The following is a 26,753-nucleotide window of genomic DNA, read 5'->3' on the forward strand; positions in this document are numbered from 1 at the left end:
AATATGATCTTATTGATGTTTTGATATTATCCACTATCAGAGCACTACTGGGTTTTATTTTGTATACTGCCCTGAAAGGATTGCAGCAGTGAAGGTGGTCTAAAATAATTTAAATAAAGAACATAATTTTAAAAGTGCAACCTGTCCTTGCTATTTAGAGGCAGTATTATTGCAGGTCCCGCTGGAGGATAAATGACCAGGGACCCTTCGTAATGGCTTTCCCAGGGCACCCTGTCGGTCCCAGCTGAGGACACAACGCGCAGCCACGCCGCATCGCTTCGTTCTTGTCCAGCAGTTCTGCGCGTGGTGGCCGGTGAGCGCTTCTCGATACTGTTGCTTTGTCTCAGCAAAAGGAACACGTGAGCAAATAGGGAAGTTCGCGCTGACTTGCCATCCTGGGCCACAGGACTAACTGAAAATCCCTATCTACGTCTACTTTTTATGGGCAGGCCCGATGTGGAAAGGGACCCTAGTGGCGGTGCGAGCGCGGCTTCTGAGAGCTGGATCGGCTTCCTTGCTTACTCTAGGGTAAAAATTTAAATCTGGACTACTTTGGCCGCAGAGCTTGGAGAAAGGAGGGACGACAGAGCGCGGGGGCTGTTTCCCTCTTGCTAGCCCACAAGCGGCTCCGAGCCCGCCTTGCGCCGGCGAGCGGAAATCACGAACCCCACTAGACTACCCAGTCACGCTGGTGACAGCCCCAAGCGCCGCTCACCCACCATTGGCTAACTCCGCGGGAATGCGTCACGGGCGGGGCGGGACTTCATCAGCTGTTTGGGTAATGCCAGGAAGCAAGTGTATTTTGGAAACAATGCCGTGTGGGGCTAGCGGCGGCGGCGGCGCCTGAGGTTGCAGCCTGGGGACTTTCCGGCTCCCGCTCTTTCCGCTGGCCGCTCTTGTTGGCGCTGCAGCTGATCAGAGGAGAGGAGGGGTTGCGGATCCCCGCCTCGCAAGGCGCACTCTCCAGCTCCTGTCCCTGGTCTCTGGCGGGCGGTTGCTGGCCGCAAAAGCCTCGGCAGCAGCCTGAGTCGCAGTTGGGGCAGCAGGTCGGTAATGTCCGGGGGGAGGCGGTTGGCGAAGCCCCGTCTTTCTTATCGAGCTTTGATCTGTGACAGGCGCTGCCCACGAGGAGAGCGACCAGCTCTTAATAGAATCGCGCTCGTAGGACACTTTGAGTCCAATCTTCATTTTAACTTTTAACAGGACGCTGTGCTTCCTTGTTATCTGGTTGTTGCTCGTCTCAAAACTTCAGAATAAGGTGGACTGTACGTTTAAATAAGTGAACGAATTAATTCCCTGCGTGGTTGTGCTAAAGTATGCACAGCAGGGCTTCCTCCACTTGATGCTTGCAGCCCTGGGATCCCCAGGCACTGTGCGCTGTTAACAGTACTGGACATCCCTTCTTCCCATCTGCACCCCCAAATCTTTGCTGTTACATTTGCTGCCCTAGCAGGGTCCTTCTGTTTTTCATCTTAGGTTTAGAATTGCATCATCTGGCTTTAAGAAAAATATTCGTTGGCAAATGTTCTTCTGCATAGCTTTTTCTTTACCTATACCAGAAAATTGGGATCTCACCCAATTTTCTTCTAGCCACACTCCCTTGCACACCTTTCACCTAATTTTCCTGGAAATAATGTTTGTATTAGAAACTTACTGAGCTGAATGAACAGTCCAGGCGGTAAAAGTCATTCAGCTAGCATCTCTGTAGCTGAGTTTCAGATGAAGGTTGCCACCTTTTATTCTTGAAAGACCTCTGTGCCTCTAACCACTGCTTTGATAGAGGAAAACATTGTCTGTTGAATATCTGTTATGTATCCATTTTAGTTGCCACATTTGAAGGGGGACAGTTTGTTTAAATTAAGCAACCTTCTAGTACCACAGCAATTGGCAGTTGTCTAAATGGTTTGTTACTAGGGTCCTTCAATGTGGCTTTCTGGCATGCTGCAAACAATATTTTCAGCACAAGATTGTTTAGAGAAATACGTTAATCTTTTGAAAGACTTAAGTAATCAAAAGACCTTATTGTTTGTGAAAAAGAAATTTGCAAAAAGGAGTGAATTTAACCTACTGATCAGAAAGGAGTAATTTATTTTTGGTGGTTTGGCTGCTGACATGCTGTGGGAGAAGCACTGAAATGAAGGATCAAATTGCTTTATATATCATATCTATATATGTTATGTGAAGTGCTGCATTTGTAAAATTATCCTGATTGCTTTGGGATGCCCATCTCATTTTTGTGACTGTAAGGATTTGTTTTGGTCTCATCCTGTACCACAATAATGCGCTGAAGTTGCAGAGGCACCTCTGCCTTCATAGCAGACAGAGAAGGGAAGTGTTAAGAAATCGTGAAGTCCCGAGTGTAGTCCAGCTTGCTGCTTTGTTTTGGTTAACTGGCATGCACATGTGTCATACCCCTCCCTCTGTTCTTCCTTACTGCTCCGTTCCTGAGAGTGGGCAAGTGGTTGCAATATACATTGAGTTTTTGTGAGTGAACATTGGTGGGAAATGGAAGAATGAAGACATTGTGTGGCTCCCAACAGGTGTTTCAGGTTAGGAGAACTGCAGGACTCTTTAAACTTCTTTGTGATTTTGTTTTATTTATTTGCAGGTGTTTGCTGAACTTGCTGTTCTCCTTTCAAATGATCTGATTATTATTTATTATGCATTTCAGGAAATTTAGCATACATGGCACTCTGTGCAATCCATGCTGAGATTTGCTGAATATTATCCATAGTATAAAAGCATCATGTTTTTCCATATGATTTCTAGGCCATGATTATGTTGTATATTTATGTTGACTGTAAGGATTTCCTCCCTCATTCCTCTTCAAAAAAAATGAAACATCTTCAGAAATTCTCTCTTGTCTTACTTCCAAGAATCTCAGAGTGGCACATTATACTCACAACTCTGTGAGGTAAGTAGCCTGAAAGAATAAAACAAGTTTCTCAGGCTTTTTTAACTGAGCAGGGACTTGAACCTAACTTTTCCAGTAATCATATGCTCCAGCCAGTGGACAAAACTGCACATTCCCATGGGCTGTTACCCGGGAGGGAACCCCGTTGGACATACCGGGATTTACTTCTGAATAACCGCACACAGAATAGCAGTGAATGTTTTGGCTCTGAGATGCGCTGCACAGAGCAACTTGCTGAATGTGTTTCTGGAGACCTCTACAAATAAGTTCTAGACAGCCACTGAATGACAACACATCAGCAGTCCAGGCAATGATTACAGTGGTAGTTGCTACTTGTAGACACTTGTGAAGATTTGGAAGCCACCCTGCTGTGTTACTATCTTTCAGTCATGAAGTGGGGTTGTGGTACTCAACCTGCTATCCTCCAGATGTTTTAGACAACAGCTCTCATAATCCCTCACTATTGGCTCTGCTGGTTGGAATTTATGGAAGTTGTCCAACACCTCTGGAGGGTACCAAACTCTTCACCCTTGCACTAGGGTCCTAAATACAGGGGAATGCTGGGCAGGGTATTCTTCAGTGTTATTTCAGATCATTGCTTGTTCTGTCCCTTTCATCTTTCACCACCATCCTTCCAGCTGCAACTAAGGCCTGGTCCATAGATCTGACACTCTGTGGTGATAGACTTCTCAGGTATCAGAGTGAACTCTTTGTTTCAGGCAGTGTGTCACTTTTTATTGCTCCCCCATCACACCAAAAAAGAATACCAGGAGCTGGAAATGGGAATGGGCCAGACCTCCCTCCTCCTCCCTCTCTCTGCAAGCAGAAACTAGTACACTGTTGGGCTATGGAACAAACCAGAATCAAAAGTCAGCTTACAGTTGAAGGACAAACTGGACATGTTCAGGCTCAAGAAGAGAAGACTGAAGTATGATATGATAGCACTCTACAAGTTCTTGAAAGGCTGTCACAAAGAGGAAGGACAAGATCTCTTCTTGAACATCCCAGAGTGCAGGACATGGAATAATGGACTTAAGTTACAGGAGACCAGATTCTGGCTAGATACCAGGAAAAGTATCCTCACTGTCAGAGAAGTATAAATATGGAACCAATGACCAAGGGAGGTTGCGGACTCTCCTACAATAGAGGTATTCAAGATGTAATGGACATCTAAAGGGGATGGAATAACTTGGTATCCTATACTAACAGTGGTTTGGACCTGATGGCCTTTCTTGGCCCTTTCCAGCTCTACTATTCTATGATTCTATGAAAAACCAGGAAGCTTTTTTGAGACGACTGAGAAGCAAGCCACAAGTTAGGAGCAAAGTTAACAAAGGATCCAGGAACAGACCAGAGCTCAGAAAGACTGTAGCATTGTTCAAACATTTGCCTGAAAGCATGGGGGCTTGCCCACTGTATCTCCAGCACCTTGGCCTTGCCCCCTCAGTTCGAACCTTGCCAAGCAGAATTGGCAAAGACTTAGAGGGAGCTGGTTCAGTATTGGTAGGAATGTTAGTAGAATGTTCTGTGATCAAGGACTTCCTTCACCGGATTCTTGATTATGTGTTGTCTCATTCTGCTGAATGTAGAAACTGAGCCTGAGAAGGGCAGTAATAATAGGCACTTGAAAGATAAAATCCACTGTAGCATGGTGCTTACATTGTTGGACCTGGAAGATCTAGGTTCTAATCCTCATTAACTAGGAAGCTCACTGGGTGACTCTGGGCCAGTCACTCATTCTCAGCCTAGCTTACTTCACAGGGCTGTTTTTGTGAGGATAAAATAGAGCTATGTAAGCCACCTTGGATTCCTTAGAATAGGGGAAAAACAGGATATACATGCAAGAGAATCATAAGAACAACATGTGCTGATAATTCAGTTGTTGGGACACAGCAGTACTGCCTTTCCACGACTTATGTATTTAGGCATTGTCTATAAAGCCAACCATCAGCCCTGAATTCTATGTGTGCTGCAGGAGTGAAGACACCAAGTCCTTCCTCCCCATATGCACTCCCATTCTTCTCAAGCTTCTTCCTTCCATTGCTTTGTTGGAGACCTGCCCTTCCCCTTTGTCCCCAACTGACTTTTCACTTGCAGCTGAGTGAAGCCATGTGACCAACACACAAGAGGAAATGCCAAGCTCTTAGAGATACTACATGCTCTTAGGTGCATGTAGATGTGTTCTTCCAATATGACTGAGAGCAAAGGATAGGCTGCTCCTCCAGGCCTGGGTCAACAAGATATCAAGAGGAATTTCAAGCAATGGGAGATAGATTTACTCCTATTCCACTGCATTCATTATCTGCAGTCTTTGTCTCCTCCCTTCCAATTCTATAGCAATGAAGTGTGTGTGTTTTGGAATGACATGTCTTACTGTGCACACATGCTTGGAAGTAAGCACCACTAATTTGGTTGACAATATGACTTTGAAGTAGTTGTGCTTAAAGTAAAGCTATTGCAGCTTTTTCTATGCATCTTAACTCCGAGTCTGAAGTAAACCACACTGAGTTCAATAGAACTCTTCTCTTAGTAAAATATGCATCAGAATGTGTTTCTAAAAGCAGAAGTGGGAAATCTTTGGCCCTCCAGATTGTCTTGGACTTCATCTCCCATCAGCCTCAGGCAGCAGGGTCAGTGGCAATGAGGATTAAACTCTAACAACATCTGAAGGACCACAAGTTTCTCATCAAAGCATAGTCCTGAGCTTTGGGCTTTCTCTTTTCCTTTCACCACTCATTGAAACCAGGGCTTCTGTTGTCTGCATCTTATGTTTGGGTTCTATGTTTACCTTAAATTGCTTGCAAAGAAAAACCCAGAACAGCATTATACCTGCTACTAGCCTGAATTTAAAGTTTTTATAGCTGGAATAACTATAAACAGAGGTATTTTACATATGAGCAGTAGGCAATTGAGCTGAAATTGATACCAAATCAGTTGATTTAGTGAGGGTGCATCACAACAGTAGTGACTTGTTGCTTCAAATCTCAGACAGACAATTGATAGTACAGCCAAAGCAATGCATGCTTAATCAGAAGCAAGTCCTGATTTCTTTGAGACTTAATTTGAAGTAAATGTGCAGTCCATCAAGGCTTTGGATAAGTTACTGAAGAGTATCTTGCACAAACCACAGCAAAACAAATGACCCAAAGAATGAATTTCATTTCCTTGTTTGGGGTCTGGGGACATATCTCAAGAGACAATAATGAGATACTAATTGCTGATCTTCAGGAGCTCTAAATACAGCATATTGCCTCTTCTTGTAATCTATACAGTGTAACAGCTGTGGTTTTACGTATTCAAGCATTTTATGGACTTGCTAAAGGGAAAAGGTCTCTTCCCTCTCAGCTTTACATTGGAATACTCTGTTATAGGAAGAGTATTGGCATAAGGCAGAGTGCTCAAATGTAACGAAGGAGGAACAGGGACTAAGAAATGGAAGATAGTCACAACATTCATTCATTCATTTGAAATATATCTCACTTTTTCCAATGAACTCAAAGCTGCTTACATTATTTTCCTCCTCACAACAACCCTGTGAGGTAGGGTTGGGCTGAGAGTCTGTGACTAGCCCAGAATCATCTAGCTGGCTGAGTGGGGACTAGAACCTAGATTGCCTGAGTCCCACTCCTGCACTCTTAACCACTACACCACACTGGCTCTCCATGTTTTCCGTAATCACACTGGTTATCCACTGCAACCTGTGTTTCCTCTTCCCTCCCTTACCTGTGTGAGCTACTCTGACCTGACCATCTCCATAGTGGTTCCTGTCTTAGTGGGGCTTTAGGAGGCAGTGGTATACTCAGGAGAGAACCAAAACTCCTAATGCAAAGTGCCCTTTCCCTCCCATTGCCAGAATTCCCCCTTCTTCCTCTAACTAGCACTCTGTCATCTGATATGCGGTCTCCCTGTATTGGGGGTTATGTACCCATGTCGGTGTGTTGTGATGCCGGGTACAGTTATACCAAGCTTCCTCAGCCTGGTGCTCTTCAGATGTTTCGGACTTCAACTCCTGCCAGCCCCAACCAGCATTCCCAATGATCAAGAATGCTGACAACTGTAGTCCAAATCATCAGGAGGGCACTAAGTTGGGTAGGCTGAACTGTACCATATATTGTGCTCTGTTGCGGCGATGTGGGTGGTCAATGTGCAGACTATTTTTATTTTCTCCATTAACATCAATAGGAGGGAAATTCCTGCCCAAAGTGTGGGACTGGTGCAAAGTTGCATTATTGATAGGGGCATGTCACGGACTAAAGAAATAGAGCAAGCAAGCTTGCGTTTCCTCAGTGATGCCCATGACTTACAGCACTTGTAGCATTTCAGCCGTTCCATTGGCATAGCTTCTGCCAATACAAGAGGTCTTCTAGCAGATGCCAGTGGCTCTTCAGTACAGGGCTACATCCTAAGTGTGCTTATTATTATGGAATTGCTTTTAGCTGACTAAAACTTGTGCACAGATGCCTATTTTTTCACAAATGTTATCATGTTTTATTTGGCAGGATGGCAAATTTATTAATAAATTTTAAAATCTTGTCTTCAATGTTTTTTTAATAATCTCCATGCATTGCTGGGTGAAGTTATCCAGATATTTGGAGCATTATACTGTCAATACACTGAAGACACTCTGTTCTATTTTTCTCTCTTTCTGCATAGGTGTGAGGGTGACCTAAGTAAGAATGAGAAAGAATAAACAGATGTTTGATCCAGGGTATGATGAAGATGCTGATGACAGGTGATTCTGTTGCTGGGGGGCACACTCCCTTGAGCAGAGTGCTTTTGGAGCCAGTCTTGCCTTCAGATGCTCAGGTGGCAGCTGTGAAGAGCTGTACATTTTATCAGTCTTGATCAATGAACATGCTAGGCTGAGGCCCTGCCAACTGTCACTCTCAGCTTGACCACTATAATGCACCTTCGATGGCCTGCCTTGAAGACAGTCTAGAAAGCCCAGCTGGTTCAGAATGTAACAAGTTTACTATTTTATCAGGTGCTAGCAGCCAAAAGCATACAGCAACTGATATTTTGTGACTTCTCATTTTGTTTCTGGGTTAAATCCAAGATGTTGATTTTGACCTCCAAAGACTGGGATACCGTAGGGAGGCTCTTTTCCCATTCAACTCACTTTTTCCTCCCCTGCGAATTATGATCATAGCGAGAGATGCCGCTCTAGATTTCAGCATTGTCTCAAGTGAGATGGTCTTGCTAGATATTTCTTATGTGCAACACCTGGTTTTATGAAACTCTTTCTAGATGGGTTTTACTTTGGCTTTTCAGCATCTGGTCAACTCACATTGGTTTCAGTTGTGTTTCTTTGTTAACTTCAATTTGGTTCTACTTTAAAAAAAAATTAACAGCTGATTTTTAAAAAGTTTTAAATTGTAATGGTATTTTTATGTTTTCTGATGGTTTTTCTATTTCTCTTGTATACTGCTTTGAGCGTCTGTTAGGTGGAAAAGTAGTATATAAATATAAATAAATGTGGGTGCCGTCACCAGAAAGCTCTGCTCTGAACTTCAACAGACTGAACAACGCAAAAAGAAAAGAAGAGGAATCTGAAGATTGCAAGAAATGGAGATGGTTTGTGACAGGCAGCAACCCCTTAGGTATGCAGCCCTCCCGCCCTGCCAAACCATTAAATATTTTAAATATGTTGAACGACATCTTGTATTAAACTGGGAACTTGGAAGCTATTCGTTCAGGTATTGCAACAATGAAAATAATTGTTCTCCACAATCTACTTGACCTAGATGTGAGTTGTGCACCTGCTATAGTTTCCAGACTAACTTCAAGGATACACTGAACACTTTGTGATGAATCTCTAGATAGGAGGCTACCTGTCCATAGATGATAATATCAAAGTCTAACAACAGAAATGACCATGCTGTCCTGGAATAGTTAGTGTGGCTTTTTAAAGATTCTCTGAGAATATGAGTACATTGTACTTCTGTCACAAAAGGCCACTTCACTTCAACAGGCAGTTTACCAATATATTTTAAATAAAGTAGTGCACACCTGCTTTATTTAAATGTAGCCCACAGACAAATGGCACAACCAAACAGCTAAATATACTAGAAATAAATGATACTGGTTTAGTAGCACACTTACACAATACTATATGTAAACAGATAATGAGGGGCACCTTCCCACAGTTTCTAGCTGCTGATACTTTTAAATATTGCATTGGGTTATCTATGTTACTCAGCTGATCATTGGAGCCGATGAATTAAATTAAGGTGGAATCTCAAGAGGGGCCAGGAAACCAGAAAAACATGGAAGGGGAGGAGTCCTGATCAGGAGCAATAGATTTCCCCTTCCCACATATTACCTTTCTTTCCTGTTGGCTTTACAGGATCAGATAATTAGTCACAGGAAAGTTGTCTAAACATCAGCTCCCTCCACCCCCACCCACAACTGCTTAATTTCTTCCTAGTTATATTTTATCTTAGGGATTCAGATAAAGTTCAGGGAACATGTTTCAGGTGGATTGTTGTGCATTTGTGGGATAAGCTAACATAGAAGTTGTACAAAGAGGTATAAACTGCTTTAGTTATGTGGGCAAGTGAATTATACAATTAGGATTGGCCCTTTTGTGCCTGCAGCCCTCAGTTGCAAAACAGTGATCCCTCAAGGCCAGTTATGACTTCCAAGTAATGTCCCTTTTGGCTCTGAGTTGTGCAGGCTCAGAACTAGTCATGGATAATGACAGAAGAGAGTCAAGGAGTTGTGATGAAGAGCCTGCTGATGCTTGGATTAGGATGGAGATGGTCACATGAGGAAAAGGAAGTAGCAGTTCACAAGATGCAGTTCAGCCTATAGAAACAGCTTGAACTCCAGGCCTCCCAAGAGAAAGTGATAGTGTCTCAGGCAGTAGATCTGGATGCCGTTCATTTGCATTTCATCAACAGGGGAAACATTTGGATTTCTTGGCTCAGAAACATTTGGATTTCATTAGCCAGCTTGCTTTAACTTCTAGAGTTCCAGCAGAGTGCTACTTATGTCATCCAGCATTTTATGGTTCCTGAAAGGCATGATTAGACACCGGTACTGGGTACTCCAGCTTAGGTCTAATGTCTAGTAGGCTTTACTGGTAGCATCAAACACTTTTGTGACTATGGAAACGTGGTTTTCCACATGTTGACTTCAGCTCCTATCAGCCCCAGCCAACATGGCTAATGTGGTCAAGGACAATGGGAGTTGTTGCCTGGTGAGATCTAAAGAGACACAAATTTCCAGCTGTGGTTTGTACAGAACATCAGCTCCTAAGTACTGAGAATGGAAAGTCCTTGTGACTGAAGTATTAACTATGGTTGCAGTGAGCTACTGTGAAGTTTAGATTATAAAATATTATTTCTCTAAGCTTTTAGTGCTTTTCTGGCTTTGTTCTTATGACTAACAAGATCTTAGTAGTTTGAACCTTTTAATGTTACATTTTGTTTCACCACTTTCTTTACAATTCCCTATTAAAGAGGTGGAGAGCTTCATCAACTGGCCTTTATCATTGACTTATTACCTGTTTTCCCCTGCAAACCTGATTCACAAGCTGGTCTGTGAGGAAGTTGCAAAGAAAACCAGGTTTCCTATCCATTATATCCTTGGCTTTGCAATTCAGTAGTGGTGTTATCTATATTCACAATGTGTATTTTTGTTTTGTTTTAATTGTAGGTGAAATGGAGCCTTCTAGCTACCTGGAGGATGACTTCTCCAACCTGGATGGACTTGATGATGATGTGTTCCACTCTGAGGACTGTGGACTTGCTGGTCAGCCCAGTGAGATGACTTTTCCTGGCATCTTCACACAGAGCAAGCCTTACAACTGCCTGCTGGGGAGATTCCAGCTCTTCCCACTTACACACTGTTGTGGCCCAGGCACCAGGCCAGCCAAGCAGCAAGACAAGGCAACTCAAACACTCAGTCCATCCTCTTCCAGCCAGGATGTCATGTTGCCTTGTGGGGTCACTGAAGAACCTCAGAGACTCTTCTATGGTAAGGATGCTTGGATGTGACTTTTTAAATTTTTCTTTTGCTCTGGAGCAGCTCTCTCTTTTTCATTAGTTAGTAACATCAGTCAGCTATGTTGGCTGGAGAATGCTGGGAATCATATTTGCAACATATATGAAGGGTACCAGATTGGGGAAGGCTGCACTGTGACATTCCTGAACTGATATCTCCTCTTGAGGAAAGATAATTCTCTCTACTAATATCTCTGTCCTCCTCGCCTTGTATGGTACAGTGGCCTGTACTAGGAGGATCTTGATTTTTTTTGGTCAGTATTGTACCATGAAGCATGAAATAGGGTTTGCCAAATCTGAAACAGACACATCTTAAGAACCTAAAAACTTCACAGTTTTGCAGTTTTAAATGAGCAAGCTTCTTCATGGACCTCTGAAATGTGCAATCATGTCTTCTCAAGGCTCATGCTATTACAGTATTAAAATCTCATTTAAATGTGTATTGGTCTTCTTTTCAACCAAATTAGATTTGTTTAGGGAGTGTCAGGAGCTCAAAGGCAGGCCACATGCCTTGCATGCAGGAGGTCCCTGGTTCAGTCCCTTACATTTTCCAATAAGACTAGAAAAAGTCCTGCCTGAAAACCTGGAGAGCCATTGCTGCTAGTGAGTGACAATTACACTACGTGTTCAACATACTAGTTCTTAAACTCTGAGCAAATGTTGCTGGGGTTGTTTTGGACCCTAACAAGCTGCCTTAGGCAGGGCTTAATCTGCCTATGCAAGACCTCTGTTTGACAGAGTGTTTCCCTGAAAAGTTTAGAATCAGCATAAGAAGGGAATTCCTACTTAATTTTTCCTGCATGTCTGCATAATGATGTTTTGGTCTATTAAACTCCATTAACTATAACAAAGACTCAATCTATGAAAAACACATGAGCGTACAATGCTTTCCCTCAGTGGATTTCATTTCATTTCAATTTTTGAAGGAGGTGTTTGCTTCTGTTCCTGGCAATTGAAAGAGACTAAGATGACGTATAATTAATTTCTTTTGCATTTCTAAATGTTGGGGCTCCAAAAATACCCCACAGGCCTATTATTATGCAAATTTGGAGGTATAAAATTACCAAGGTATGGTTTATTTAGAAAGAAAGATTTATAGAAAGAAAAGTGTAAAAGGCAGGTGGATGAATTGAGTGGGCATTGTTTACTACCCAGCAGGTGACTAGATTGTAAGCCTACTTATGTTTATACTATGCAACAAAATGTGAGCCTGGGGTAATAAAGCCACCCCAAGATGCAGGATCAGGGAACTAATAAATAAATGACATGTTGCACAATACATTCTTATCAAATAACTGGGGTAATTCAAGCCTCATGACTCTGCTTTTGCCTAGTACTGTTTCTAATTTGTTTACAGAAAATCATGCAGGACTTACAGTGAAAGTCCTTTATGTGTAGAAAGAGATCACTGAATATTTTTATCTGTGTTCTGAATAGCTGTTGCTGTAGCAAGGTCTAATTCAAATAACATTTCTCAGAAAGTGCAATGAACTAACCGTTCTTAGATACGAATAGCAAAGTCTTAAATAAAAGGGTAAAGTCTTTCTCTTTCTGGTGGAGGAAAAGATCAGAAAGGGAAAGACTTTAGAAATCATCTTTAGAAATCAGCTTTCTAAAGATGATTAGAAATGAACTACAACTGCTATGCTTAATTCTGATGAGACATTTTCTTTTCAATGGTAAAAGTTGATATAAATTAAAATAATCCAGGATATCTTGAAAATGAAATTTTGCCACAGAGTTAAACAGTGTTGTTTTGTGGTGTATTGTTTATAGCAGAAAGACTGTATACTTCATGCTGAGAGGTTGTAAGCCCCTGATTCTTCTCTGATGTTTGACAGGGAATGCTGGGTACCGTTTACATGTCAACCCAATTGGTTTCTCATTGAATCCACACCTCCAGGAGGAAACTCGGGAAAGTCCACAGGAACTGCGTACTGAAGTTCAGATTGCACGGAAATTACAGTGCATTGCAGACCAGTTCCACAGGCTTCATCTGCAGAGGGTAGGCTGTCTTTTGGGCAAAGTGGTTGGCGTGGGTGGAGTAGGGAAGTTAATTAATTGACTTTGTGCTTATGACAGTTGGCTAAATGTTTTATCTCTTCTTTTTTCCAATGGGTATCCAGTGCTTGTTGTGTTGCTGTTGCTAATTGGATCAAAACTGAGTAACTGAGTTATATATACAGCCTAGTTATAGCCTAAATATGCTTCAAAACATATAGTTCATTACTTCTATGTATAAAGACAGTTTTCTGTGGTCAGTCACATTGCCGCATGATCTGTGATCAGCTGTACAGGTAGAAGAATTTTCTCCTTAATATTCTTCTCTGAGTTTTATGTACAAACTTTAAAAAGTTTGTTTTCCCCCTATTTTCATTGTCATGTATGTATATATGTATTTGCTTGCCCAACTCTAAAGTAGTTTTTGGATATGGAGAAGAGAGTGGGGGGCGAGGAGTCCCTCATCCATTGTTTTTCCTGACTGTCACCTTCCTCATTTTTAGCTTGAACTTAAAGAATTCACCTCTATTCTACTTACAACTCGAACATCTTATTCTGGTTCACGACACTATACACTGAAGGTTATGGTTGTCATTGAAAGGTTAGCAAACACCCACCCATCCTTATGTAAGGGTAACATTTCAGAACACTTCATATGCATTATTTTGTAACAGTTGTAGGGCAACCTGTAAGATAAATCAGCATTATTATACCGCAAATAGCCATGCAGTGATTGAGGCTGAGCATTGGTTGCCTAAGGCTACCTAGTGTGTTCATGGGAGAAGTGACCTTCAGCCAAGAGACTTCCCAGATTGTAGCCCAGTTCTTTAACCACTGTCCTACACTAGGTCTGCTCAGTGTACTTAGTAAGGCTAGCATGCTGTGCACAATACTGGAATCTTTCAGAAAGGAATTCCACTCCAACTTACTATTCAGGGGCATTTACTACTTTTTTGTATGAAGTTTTTTGCAAGAAAAAGCACCTGCAAAATCACCACGTGTTTGTTCGTTTGTTTAATTTTTATACTGCCCAATAGCCAAAGGGCTCTCTGGACAGTTAACCAAGTTAAAAAGAACATATAAACAAAAAAGAGCAAAAACAGCATACATAGCAATAAAACAATATAACCATAAAACCAATAAATCAGCTACGAAGTGTTGGAAGCTATGCCTTTATAATATCATAAACCAAAGGAAGAAACTTGAAGGTCTTGAATTTCTGACTTTGCTTTTTTTTCCCCTTGGGGAAGGAGACATGGAGACCTCTGGACATTAGATGATTTTTCTGTATTTTGATCCCTTTGCCCCTACTTCTCTGTAAGCTGCCCTCATGCTACTGGGGTGGGTCTTGCTCCAGCCCATCTGGAACATTCTCCAATAGATAGTCGGGTGCTGGAACATAAATAAAAATTCCCAGAATTCCTTGGGGGAGATCCAGGACTGTTCAAACCAGTTTGTTTTAACATATTCAGTATGATCCTCTTTAGGCTTGGGCAGTTTTCCACTACAGCTGCGAAGAATTACACACTGGAGCTTATCATTGCTGTGGGTTCTGCTTCTCTTCGAAAGAGCTGTGCATCTTGTATCACCAGGCCAAAGTTTTGGTCAGGGGGCAGAGAGTTCTGTAACTAAGCGTACCAAACTTTCTGAAAAAGAAACCAGGGCTTTTACACTGAAAAGGTATTTTTATTCATTTCAGCTGTCCAAATGGGTGTAAACCAAGGTTCAGAAGTTGTGTTGTCTCATTGTGGCTGTTTGGAGCTGAACTGGAGAGAGCAAGTCTGGTGTAGTGGATAGAGTATTGACCTGGAACTTGGGAGACCTGGGTTCAAGTTCCTGCTCAGCCAGAAAGCTCACTGGGTGACTCTGGGCTTGTCACAGACTCTCAGTCTAACCTACCTCACAGGGTTGTTGTAAAAATAAAATATAGAAGAGGGTTATGTAAGCTGACTTGGGTTCTGTGTAGGAAATAGGAGGCATGGAAATAAAAGAAATGCATATACAGGAGAGATAGTACAGGATGACTTCAGCAAACTATTGTGGGTTCATGTGAGTGGGCCTTTGCTAAGCACGTTTGTACGACATTGTATGTGTCCCCTGCCCCTCCTTCCTCAAGCCTTCCTTTCTACAGTTTTGAGGTGTGCTTGTACTTGAGCAAAATTTGGGAAAGGAGACATCTGAGGCAGACAAGTGCAATCTCTTTAATCTGTTGACTTCAGGAAGTAGGTTTAGATAAGGCAACTGGAGAAACAGGTTAAAGGTACAATTCTGTGCATGTTTAGGCAGTATGGCTGGCCGGAGCATGCTGGGAATTCTAGGCTTTTCTTCTTTCTAAGCATTCATAGTTCTGTGTACTCATCAGATTTCTCTGGTAGGATCCTAACTTGTTACTTTCTTCAAATGTGTGACATCCACCTGTTCCTTGGGGAGGGATTTCCCCCCAAACTGTTCCCTCTCCCCCGCCTGTTTGCCAGTATTTCTTCTTTCTTCTGGGGAGCACTCCTTCAATATCAGTCCCTAATGTCATTCCTAGTGTAGCTAACTTTGCTCAGTGTACTAAAGGTTAAAAAGGGGTTTGTTTTTGTTAGGCTTTTTTTTTTTCTTCCTGTCAGGAGCCCTGAAGGGAAGCTGTAGAACTGGTTGTAACTTGACCCTTTCCATCTGGGGAGTGTAGCTATCCAGTGTCTTTGTCTGGGAAATGTGTCCAAGAATGCCCCAGGGAAAAAAAGAGAAGAAAAGCTGTAACCAAAAGAAAGAGAGAGAAAAAAAAAAACGCAGGCCATACCCTCCCTTTTCTTTGGGAGAGAAGTATGTGTTGCCGTGGCACCAAGAGGAATGGCTGCAGAGCAAAGCAAAAGTAGTGCAGGAGAATTGTGTGTCAGCCAAGCATGTGGGACAGTTAGTAAACAAAAGCATCCCTCTTTACTACTAGCTTATGCAGCCAAGAGAGGAGGAGCGCTTTCTTTTTCAGCTGAAATAATAGAATGCTGTAAAGAGAGCTTGTTGACCATTTCTTTTCTCCCTCTTAAAAAAACGTGGACAAGAGAAGTAAAACCTTCTCTTGAGGTTGGAAATAACCAGTGGTTCTCCATCGCACAGTATTTGGGCAAATCTTAGCACAGATTAAGGGATTCTCGTCTAATAGGGAAATGGGGGTTCATTGTGTTTGCAAGGAGCTATGTTGACCATATGAAGTTTTCTTTATTGCTACTCTTGTCCAAATACCTTCTTTGCCTTCCTACCTTGTTCTGGGTCAATTTTTTCTTCTATGTGATGGCAAAGGTAACAGAAAACCGTCCAGTAATTTTTCCCTATAAGTTATTAGAGATAATTTCGATAGCCAGAGAGTCTATGACTTTGCTCATTTGGTAGCTTCAAAGAGATTTTACTAGAGTTAAAATTAAGACTACATTAAAGAAATTTTACTTGATTAGTCATGAGTTTTAATTGCTGATTGGCTAAATGTGCATAGAGATAACATTTTTTGAAGCAAGATGCGTACTTTGTTTATTTTTAGAATATGCATTTGCTCATACCATATAATGCACATGTGGCAGGCATCTTTTTAGAAAAGGCCCTCCTTCCTAGGTGAGTGAAAAGGCGGATGCTTTTTGTAAAATGTTGCTTGCTTGCTGTAGTTTTTATAAGTATTTGCATTAAAATACTGCTGATCATTTTGGACACAATTTTAGTTGAATGAATTTTAATCAAACTTCTTGTTTAAACATTGCAGCCCTAATTAAAACTGATATAAGGAGACAGCTCTCAGTTATAAGAACAATTGATTGATGAAATAAGTTGCAGAAGCAAGCATGGCATTTCTTTCCTGGAATTATTTTAAAAAGAATTACTGGATTACCATTTGTTTAGCATAAGTGTGTTAGATGTTTGTGCCATTATAACAACCTGGTTTAGAGGACCACTGAGGTCCCTTTCTGTTTCATGTATTGCAGGACTCTTCAAAAATATTGCTTCAGCAAGCCACCTGACTTGTTCAAATTAGCAGCATGAAGAAGGCATAATTCCACACTGTAAATGGCTTGTCATGCCATCCAAATATGAGCAGTATGGATTGATTGGAGAAGAAACAACTCTCAAATAACCAAACAATAGGCCATGGGTTAATTGAGGGTTGTTTCCTCTTCAACCAAGCATGCTGCCTAGGTACAGAACTCATGACAAACCACACATGGATCAGCAAATAGGCTAAAGGCACCTGGCACAGGCTGCCACTTTAAACAAGTTAACGCATTTTGATCTTGCAAATGGGGCCATACTGTGGTTGCAGAAAACTGTGATTGTACAGAGAAGTTTTCACAAATTTAAGTACAGTTGTACTAGTTTTCAAGTGTCCAATCTGTATAATGTGAGTGTTTCTTTTGTTCAGCAGCCTTGTGACTAAATTACGAATTTCCAGAGCCAATCCTTTCTTAAACCTACATTTCCATACAGCCATACAGCCAAGACAAGGTTTAGCACAGCCTTTCCAAACATGGTGCTCCCCAGATGTTTTGGACTACAGTTCTAATCATCCCAAACCATTTGCCACTAACTATGGACTGGTGCTGATGGTAACTGTAGCCCCAAACATATGGAGGGCTCCAGGTGGGGATAGTCAATTTAGTGTTATAAACATGAGTCTTTGTTAGCTCAAACAATTTGGGCTCATGTGCTTCCTCTTCTGTCCATGTGGCCGGGAAGATGAGTAAGCTACAATTCAGTTTCATTTTCCCTGACTTGTAAATATTCGTGAACTAGGAACTGGGGTTTAACATCAGCAAATTCAGAGACAGGTGGCTCTACAGATGTTTTAGTCTACAACTCCCATTATCCCTGACTATTGACCATATTGTCTTAGGTTCAAGGGAATTATAGCCCAAAACATCTGGGGTATACCAGATCACCTGCCTATAGTTACATAAACAAGCCAGGAAAACAACCCAGTATTTATTGTCCTGTTTAATGATTGACTAGAGGTTATATTAAGCCATTATTCCTGTCTCATATGTAATGACAAACCAGGAATTGAGGAAAGTGAAACCAAATCTTTGTTTTATTCTTGTTCCCAGTCGTACAGGAGGAAGTGCATACAAACTCAAGGTCGTCTTGGGTTCACAGAGGCTTCCGTAGAGAACCCTAAAATCTGGCTTAGCATTAAACATGAACTGGGCCTATGTTATCTGTTAAACTTTCAAGGAAGGAGGGGCACAAAATAGCCTGATACTAAAAATGAAAATAATATGTATGCGTACCAAAAAAGACAACCTGTGGATATGTTTTATGAGATCTAAGACTATCCAAAATCATGGGGTGACATAAAACAAGAATACATGACAATATTTCCAGCAATAAAAATGTATGTATGGGAGTATTTTCACTTGATCTTGTGCTTAGGCTGCCACCTGGCTCACACTCAAGAAGATAAGCTCAGTTGTCTTTTAGTGTACTGAACAAACAGCCTCTTCTGGGCTAAAGCGGACAATACATTAAAGAAACAGCAAACAGCTACAGGCCCCTTGCATAGTTGCTTGTTGCATCTTTAATGTAATGTCTGTTTCAGCTCTCTTTTTAATATTAAAGTCATCTCTACAATACAATTTTCCTTCCTTTTGTAGTATGCCAAACCATATGAATCCATCTTTTCAAACATTCCCCCAAATGCTTTTAACTCTTCTGACATTCACAGACCTTTATCTGGAGGGACGTGGGCTTTGCATAATGCCAGGAATCATTGCTGAAATCCAGTGCATGCAGAAATCAGCCGGACCAGCACATGGGAAACAGCCTGATCCTATTGTATTTACTCAGAAAGCACTCTTTCTGGGTTCAGTGTGACTTAACCCCAAGAAAGGATATTTAGGATTGCAATCTATGCATAGGATTCTAGCAAATATTAATAGTTAGCCCACCATACTGCAGACTTAAATTTAGAACAACCCACAGAGTAAACAAGTTCCCCTTTCCTTAGCTATTGGTATCTCAGTTTAATAGACAGGGAGTCTGTAACAAATGGGGGGCAGTTTATTCTCACAGTACAAGAGCTGCATAACTGTCAATAAAAATCCAGGCGACCTGACTCCAAGTCCCCTACTCTGGCCTCTAGATCTTGCTGAGATAATGCTTTGGGGCTTCAGGGACATTTATATTGAAAATGAGCTGTAATTGAGAGCTGTATATATTGACCAATAAAAGTTTATGGCAGTGAGGCAAGCAGGGGAGAAACACAAGCTGTTAAATTCCAACCTGCTTCTGTAGAAGCTGCACCAGGGAAGGCAAATATGTCATATCCTTCTGTAGGTGTTCTTGTCAGTGTCACTAAACAGAATCAGGTAGACCATTTATTCTCCCCTAACAATAAGTTATTTTGCCCTCTTCCATAGTGCTCTGCAGAATGCTGCTCACCTTCAAGTTGCTTTTTATTAGCTCTGATTAGCTAATCTTGTGTGATGCAATGTAACCCCAGGCATTGGCAAGGAGCTTTGCCTGGATGGCAACCCAGAGGAAACCCTTGGCAGCTCAGACCTGCCCATAGGCGCTGATTGTTTTTTTTTTTAAGCATGAAAAAGAGTGAGTCAGTGACTCTGTGTGTGTGTGTGTGTGTGTGTGTGTGTGTGTGTGTGTGAGAGAGAGAGAGAGAGAGAGAGAGAGAGAGAGAGAGAGAGAGAGAGAGAGAGAGAAGTTGGGCAGTATTTGCTCTACAGCCAGTGCTACAGCCAGCTCTCTATAGTTAGCATCTGAGTCATCACAACTGCTGACAAGAGGCTGAATTAACCTAGACTTCAGTGCTGCACCTGACTGCTGGCCTTTGTGTGTTTCCTACAGAGTGGGAGCGTGGCTCTATCTAAAAAAAATTCTGAATGCTTCAAACACAACAGATCTGAATGTTCCATTCCTATCTTGAATTTTGTGTAAGATAAATAGAGGCCAGTGCCTCTTTGCTAGAGCATCAAATGAGAAGAAAGAAATTATTCCTTTAAATCTTTTCCTTTTGGTGAGGGTAAAAAGATATTTGTCCATTTCATTACTTAGGACCAAAAGGATGTTTTTGCATATCCTGTGAAATAAGTTATTACAGGCAAGGGAAACTGAGTGTTTATTTCTCTGGCAATCTGTGCTCATGACTTGCTTGTGCTAAATCTAAGAGCAAGTTAGGAACAAATTCTTGGAAGGAAATTTTTGCAGAAAGCATTAGCACTTAACATAAGGGCCAGCTTAGTAGATTTGGAATGAGCTGACACTATCAGGCTGTTAGCCAGGGACCATGCTGACTTCTAATATCAACCTAGTCCAGGTGTGGGCAACATATGGTCCTTATGCACTCCTTTCCACACCTCCTTCTTTTCCCCTCCCCACAAAAAAAAGTTAATAAAATGCTCTGGAGTTAGCCCGGTTGAATTGGATGTCAGTGCACACTGACATGAGTAGTCAACCAGCATTAGCTGCTGTGAAATTGGGATCACTTGCATCCCCAAATGGTTAGCAGGCATATAGTGGATACAACAGTCATGAAGTGGGATTAAGTCCCTCACCGCAGTACATGTACCCTGAATGTACATTTTTCCTTTAGGCTACATCCTTATTACTGATGCAAATTAATCACTTTTGTACCAAGATGGCATGTCAATATGAATCTACTTTTAAGGAAAGCGTACAGCTTCTTCCCCAGCCTTCCTCCCCCACACACTGGATGTACCTCTAGTAAAGATCTCTATCTCTGCCTGCAAAATTGCTTCTCGCTTGGCTGAATATACTCCTGCCTGAGCAGCGGGGTGCCTTGTCTGCTTCTTGAGTCCCACTGATGGTTCATCTTGCCTCCTTCGTGAACCAGAGTGTCTGCATCCATTGGCAACTAACTTTAGGGAGGGGGGCTTCCATTGACATCAACAAAATGCTTCACTACTTCATGGGGTGATTTATGAGGGTTTGCAGTAAGAGGGGAGAATTAACCCTTCCCTCCCCCTGAAAATCATCAGTTCCCTGTATGGCAGTTAACTTGAAACAGAATTAAAGTGGTAGCTTCTCAGTTCTGGGGAACAGAGCTAGGCCCCTGGTAAATCAGTTCAGGTTGTGGGCTTCTTGGGTCAAGGCAGCATGCATGTAAACAGAGACAAAACCCCCTGGTGTCTGTTCCCCAGAACTGAGAGTCTGAGAGAGGAAGAAAGACATTTGCATTAGCTGGGCATTTTGGAAACCAGAGCACAGCCTTCCTCTCTGAAGATTTCTTATTTATTTAGAACATGTATACCCCATCTATACTGAAGGTCTGAAGACGGCCAAGATTTCTTCTGGGTCTTACATTGGGTGGCCACTTAGAAATCTCTCTCTCTCTCTCTTTCTCTCTCTCTCACACACACACTTTGCATAAAATTTGCATACCCATATTTTATATATAGGTACTAATTTATAAATGATTCCAATAATTTAAACAAATAGGATCCATTTTGCCACAGAGAGGAAGACTACCCAGGTGAATCATGTGGCTTGTTCTCCACCTGCTGCCGATAGGCAACTTCAAGGCCCTTGCTGTACTTTCTTTTGATGGTTGTTTATCTTCATCTTTATACCAGACTTTGAACAGCCCTGCAGATAGAGGATGCCTTCAAAACAAAGGACAGTCCTTTGGCAGCCCTTCAAACAGAACACTGTCCTTTGTAAAAGAGGACATGCAGCTCACCCTAGACGTATTACAGGGGAAAAAAGAGAGGTGAGGTTGTGAAAGCCCAGAACTTTGTTTTCTTGCCCCCTAAGAGTTGTTTTAAAAAAGCTCAGAATGGTCAGGGGAATCTTCATGAGTGCAGCATCTGGGGTGTTCTAGCCCTGTGGGCACTGCATTGCTGACCCCACTTCTGGAGAAACCAAAAGAGTTGCCATAAAATGTTAAGCCACACCATACTTTCTTCATAGAACATAGTAGCTATGTTACTAGAAATGTATTTAAATTAAAACAACATGTTTAAGGACATGTTTAACATAAATTTGTAAAATCAAAGACTTGTAAGTATGGACTTCGTATAATAAACATATTATAATACATAGAAAATTATGCCAGGATAAGCAAGTGCTTCCAGCATTTAAACAAATACACTTTCAGAAAACCCTAGCACAAACTACAGTGAGTCTGTTATGAGTTGGTCCCTACCTTTCCTAGTCCTTGCAGGTGTCTCTGAGACACCTTAGGGAGCATTGCTATGCATTCTTAAAACAGAAGAAGTTCTGCAATTGCTAGGATGGTTAGCAGGGGCATGCTGGGAATTGTAAGATTTTTTCCTCTTATCTAAACATGCCCAGTGTTTCCCCTTTAGTCACTCCTTAAGTTTTATTCAGGCCTGGCACACAAAACGGATCTCTGGTTCTTCAGGAACAGACGTGTCTTCTGTTAAGTGTAACTGCTTTTCTCTCTGTCAGATCATGTATCCTATCTTCTGTTGTCTTGGTTGTTCATTCTTGACTTCTTTCACCTTTTTGTTCTTTGTCTCATGAAGAATTTTTAGCTTCTTTCTCTGTTAGCCTTGACTCTCTCAGTCCAGCTCTTCTTCTCTTCCCTCCACATCAAAAGCCAAGCTGCTTTTCCCATCACTTGTCCAACCTGCACCCTTCCTCCGTCTCCTGCTGTAACTATCTGATCATTTCAGCTCTTTCTACAAAATGCTTTGATTGAACACAGCCATTGCCCACCTGGCTGCTGGTTCCCAGGGCTGAAGATCAATGGAAAAACCAGCTGGTGGACTATAAACATAAAAATGCACATTTTCCAAAAGCTTTCTGCTTTGGCATCTTAAAACATACATTGGGCCAATGAAATGATGTTCTCTCCCTTTTTCTTGCTGTTCTTGCCCTGCTCTGAGAATAGGAGTAAATATGCCCACCTTAACCATTTGAAAGGGTTGGGAACGTGTTTTTCTTGATTTAGAGTATTTGAAAACAACCTGAGGCTCTCAGGGACTGCTCATTTCAAAACAACTCAGCTGAGATGATGGGAGAATAGTGACTGCAGCAAGACAGGGAGCACTCTTACTTCCTTTTTGTTGTAAGTGGAACAAGGAACTTCACCAAACCATCTGAGTTGTGCAACATAAGCAGGGACATACTTTGTGGGCTTGGGAAAAGAGGTGCACAGTTGTTCTTTTTTGGCCTGAACAGCTGTTGCCATTGTGGTGGTTTTCCTATTATTTACTGCAGGCTCAGTCCACAAAATCAAGATGCCAAGTTGCTGTTTGTTTTGAATTATAGGCACTCCAGGAAATCACCTGCCAGGCCTTTTTTTCTAATACTGCAAGTAACTTTGTACCCCTCACCCCAAATGTTTCAGCAAACCACTCAGGAAGTCTCCACCTTACAGAAGCTGTGCTAGCCTTTCTTGTTGCTTATGTGGCTATGGTCACTTCTTCCTCTTATGGCATTTTTCATAAAATAGCTACATATCTACAAATAAAGAACAGCACTGTGGTTGTGACATGTGTTTGGCTTTTTGTTTTTTACTTTTATAAGCTTTTTTTTAGCAGACACTTGGTTGCATAATATCTAAAGAATCTCACCTTCTTTTCCAAGATTGGTTCAAAAAACTAAATTGGAGAATCAGTAGCATACTAGAAAGCTTTTGTATATGTTACCAAACCAACATCTTTCCCAATTTCATTGCTTTCCTAAGGACAGAAACATATGAGGCTGTGCTTGTTGCTGTTCAGATCTTTCAAAGTCACTTTGTTTTGTGACTTCTTTAGCTTTCTCTTACTCCACCTGCTGCTCACTTTCTTCTGCAACTGGAGCATGTCCTGACCTCTTTTGCTCTGGGGAATATAAATGCTTACCTTGTTTTGCTTAATCCAGCCATTCTCAACCTGGTGTCCTCCAGATGTGTTGGAATGCAGCTTACATTGTTTCCCGCTACCATGGCTAGAAATGAAGGGAACTGCAGTTCAATTTATTTGAAAGGTATCAAGTTGGGGAAAGCTGAGTTAGTTTATTCTGTGGATGCACAATATGCTTCAACCTACTTGACAGGCAAAGCAGCTTTTCAGTTATTTCAGCTTCTGAGTGTTGTGTGCTCCATAGTTTGGGCAACATGTTGTTACGAGAAAAATATTCCAGGCTTGCAGAGAGTTCTTTTTAAAGCTTTATTGCAATGAAGGGAACAGAAAAAGAATGGTTTCCTTCCCATTTTTCTGTTCACCTGAGCACATGTTCACACACCCCTTCTGAACCCTGCTCCCGACCGCTTGTTCCCTCCTCCTTTCCCCTAATTGGCTAATAGGGTACTGAGAGTTTACACTCTTTCTGTCCGCTTACTCCGCACTGCCCCAACACCAGCCCTTCTTCCCAATCCAGCCCTGCCCCCGGTGGGCTACAATAGGCTCATTTTGTTCTGCCCAGGTTGTCCATAAAAAATCAGGAAGTATTTGGCCCTCCTGCCTATGTGCCTGTTTCCCCATACCTTGTGCTATCTGATTTTAGCCCCTCCCCTCCTTTGGGCTAAGTAATTTTCTTTGTTACCCTTTTAAATCTCTTTACTCCCTTGTTTCAAATCATCCTTTCACGCCTATCAATGTTATACACATTGGTTTGTAATTCAGTTTTCAGATCTCCTGATCCATTCTTCAGAGGTCCATTTTAGACAGTTGCAATTGCAACTGTAGGATGAGTGTGGACTCCATTTGGGTTGTTGGACGTTTGACTGTTGGTTTTGAAGTAGCCACAGTTTTGAAGAACAAAAGTAGCCCAATATGATTTGTGATACCCATGCCACGAATAAAATCTGCTGTCTTTTGTAAACAGCTCATCTTGTTTGAAGTCCTAATTCACTGAACCAGATGTTCCAATTTGTAAACACGTGATGGAACTAAATTATCTTGGCTCTCAAATATTTAGAAAAATAGATAAGAATACCTTGTGCATGTTTCATCCAGTGTTATCACTTCCTTCTGATCTCTTCTCACCTTATCCTCTATAAAAATCTATGAATATCTTGAAAAATTATGATTAGAAAAGTTTCTGTGTGAAATAATAGACTTTGGATTCCTACAGAAGTTGTAACAGCTGCTGGAAGCTATCTTCCAAAAACAAATAAATTGTATTTCTTTTTTTTATTGAGGAATGGTGCAGGGCAAGATTCAGCAGGGTTTTGGTGAGCAGAGATGGCAATATAACACAGCTGTAATTGAATAAACTGGATTTGTGAAACTTGTCTTTGTTGCAACCCATGGCCCGCCCTTCCTTCCTTCCTTCCTTCCTTCCTTCCTTCCTTCCTTCCTTTCTAAAAAGAATACTAATATTTTGTGTTTGGAAACTCAAATACTTTGGCCACCTAATGAGAAGGAAGGACTCACTGGAAAAGACTCTAAGGCTGGGAACAATAGATGGCAAAAGAAGAAGGGGACGGCAGAGGATGAGGGGGCTAGATGGAGTCACTGAAGCAGCTGGTGTGAGCTTAGGTGGACTCTGGGGGATGGCGGAGGATAGGAGAGCCTGGAGGAATGTTGTTCATGAGGTCGTGATGGGTCAAACGCGACTTCAGGACTAGCATAGCATAGCATATTCTGTGTTTCCCACTTCCCCAAATGCTGAGAGGATCCAACAACAAACTTGCACTGTTTTGGTACTGGTTTTCTTCAGAGACAAGTACTGGAAACATTTTATAATGCTTCATTTATTTACAAATATCCCTGTGAAGCTAAGCTGGACACAAACGGCATGATCCTCAAGGCATGTGATGTAGTCCTGTAAGCCCCTGCTTGAGCACCTTCCCAACTGGAGTGTGAGCAACATGAAGGAGGCATCTAATTAAGCTGGGGTTTTCAGGAGCCACTTTGTGTGGGGGCTGTCCAAGTCACTTTCTCTATGCAGAGAGAGCCATGGAACTCTGTGTCTCTGCAGGAAAAGAAAGCAGGCAGGGCAGCACCCTATGATGTCACAGGGGGGAAGGGGTTTGAGGTGGGGGCCTCACCCAGCCGCACCCCACACTTGACATCAGTCAGTCTTTTACCCTTGATGAATCCGGCCCCTGGACCAAAAGAGGTCACCACCCCTGACTTTTAACACCTTATATTCTGTAAATAAGTGATAAGAGGGTGCCTCCAAGGCCCTCTTGCATTCAGACTGCCCAAGAAAGATCTCCACCTCTTTCTTAAACAAACATCCACCAATCATTCTAGTCTAGAGCAATTTGCATGCCTTTAGATGGAATGGATGGCCTGTATTCATGGCCATCATGATCACTTCCCTGTAATCTTTTGGTGTTCTAATCCTTGTGTGATTAGAAAGGATGCTCCTGAACTGTGATCAATTCATAGTTCATTTTGCAGATACAATTTGCTCTCAACTGAGCCAGTTTGGATACCCTGCTGCCTGGGAGTGTACGCAGGCACAGGCTACTTGGAGGTTTGCAGCCCACCGTGTGTCTTTGGCCCCTTATGCCTGAGCAGGCTTGAACACCAATGTTACAAGTGACTGCTGTCTCTTTGAGAGCATTGTGGTCTGCAGTGTACTAAGCTAGGGAGTAGTGCAACTCCCTTCTTAAAAAAAGAAAAAAAATGCACTGGCTTCATTAGCACATATGCATATTTGCTGCCTTTCTCTTCCAAATTCTGCTAAGCAGCACTGGGGAAAAGATTGATTAGTAAGAAAAAGGCAGCAGGGCGAAAGCAACTTAGATATGCATGGTTCATCTTTAATGAAGTGAACCTTATGCCCCAAAGGTTGTTTAGATGTAGCTCTTGGGCTGTACTAGTGTACATCACAGGGTCAGCTGCAAGTCACTGTTGTATGGCACTGTAAAACAGATATGTGCTCTAGTGTGTTGCCCATGTCAAAATCAGTGTACGTGCCAAGGACATCAG

The 26,753-nt window shown here is 42.0% G+C and overlaps 1 protein-coding gene across 2 annotated transcripts in view; it reads left to right on the forward strand.

Moving 5' to 3' along the window:
• Positions 1-786: 786 nt before the first annotated feature.
• BMF (Bcl2 modifying factor) overlaps positions 787-26,753 on the forward strand; it is a 29,635-nt gene continuing 3,668 nt past the window's right edge. The window contains exons 1-5 of one of the 2 annotated variants that reach the window (XM_044436230.1): positions 787-1,046; positions 7,568-7,646; positions 8,359-8,514; positions 10,574-10,894; positions 12,762-12,925. In XM_044436230.1, the coding sequence (XP_044292165.1) occupies positions 8,388-8,514; positions 10,574-10,894; positions 12,762-12,925 (612 nt within the window). In that variant the 5' untranslated portion in view covers positions 787-1,046; positions 7,568-7,646; positions 8,359-8,387. The remainder of the gene's footprint in view (positions 1,047-7,567; positions 7,647-8,358; positions 8,515-10,573; positions 10,895-12,761; positions 12,926-26,753) is intronic. The other variant, XM_044436231.1, reaches the window with a different exon arrangement.

Source organism: Varanus komodoensis, unplaced genomic scaffold, assembly GCF_004798865.1.
Source record: "Varanus komodoensis strain SLA01 unplaced genomic scaffold, ASM479886v1 scaffold3, whole genome shotgun sequence".
Lineage (NCBI taxonomy): Eukaryota > Metazoa > Chordata > Lepidosauria > Squamata > Varanidae > Varanus > Varanus komodoensis.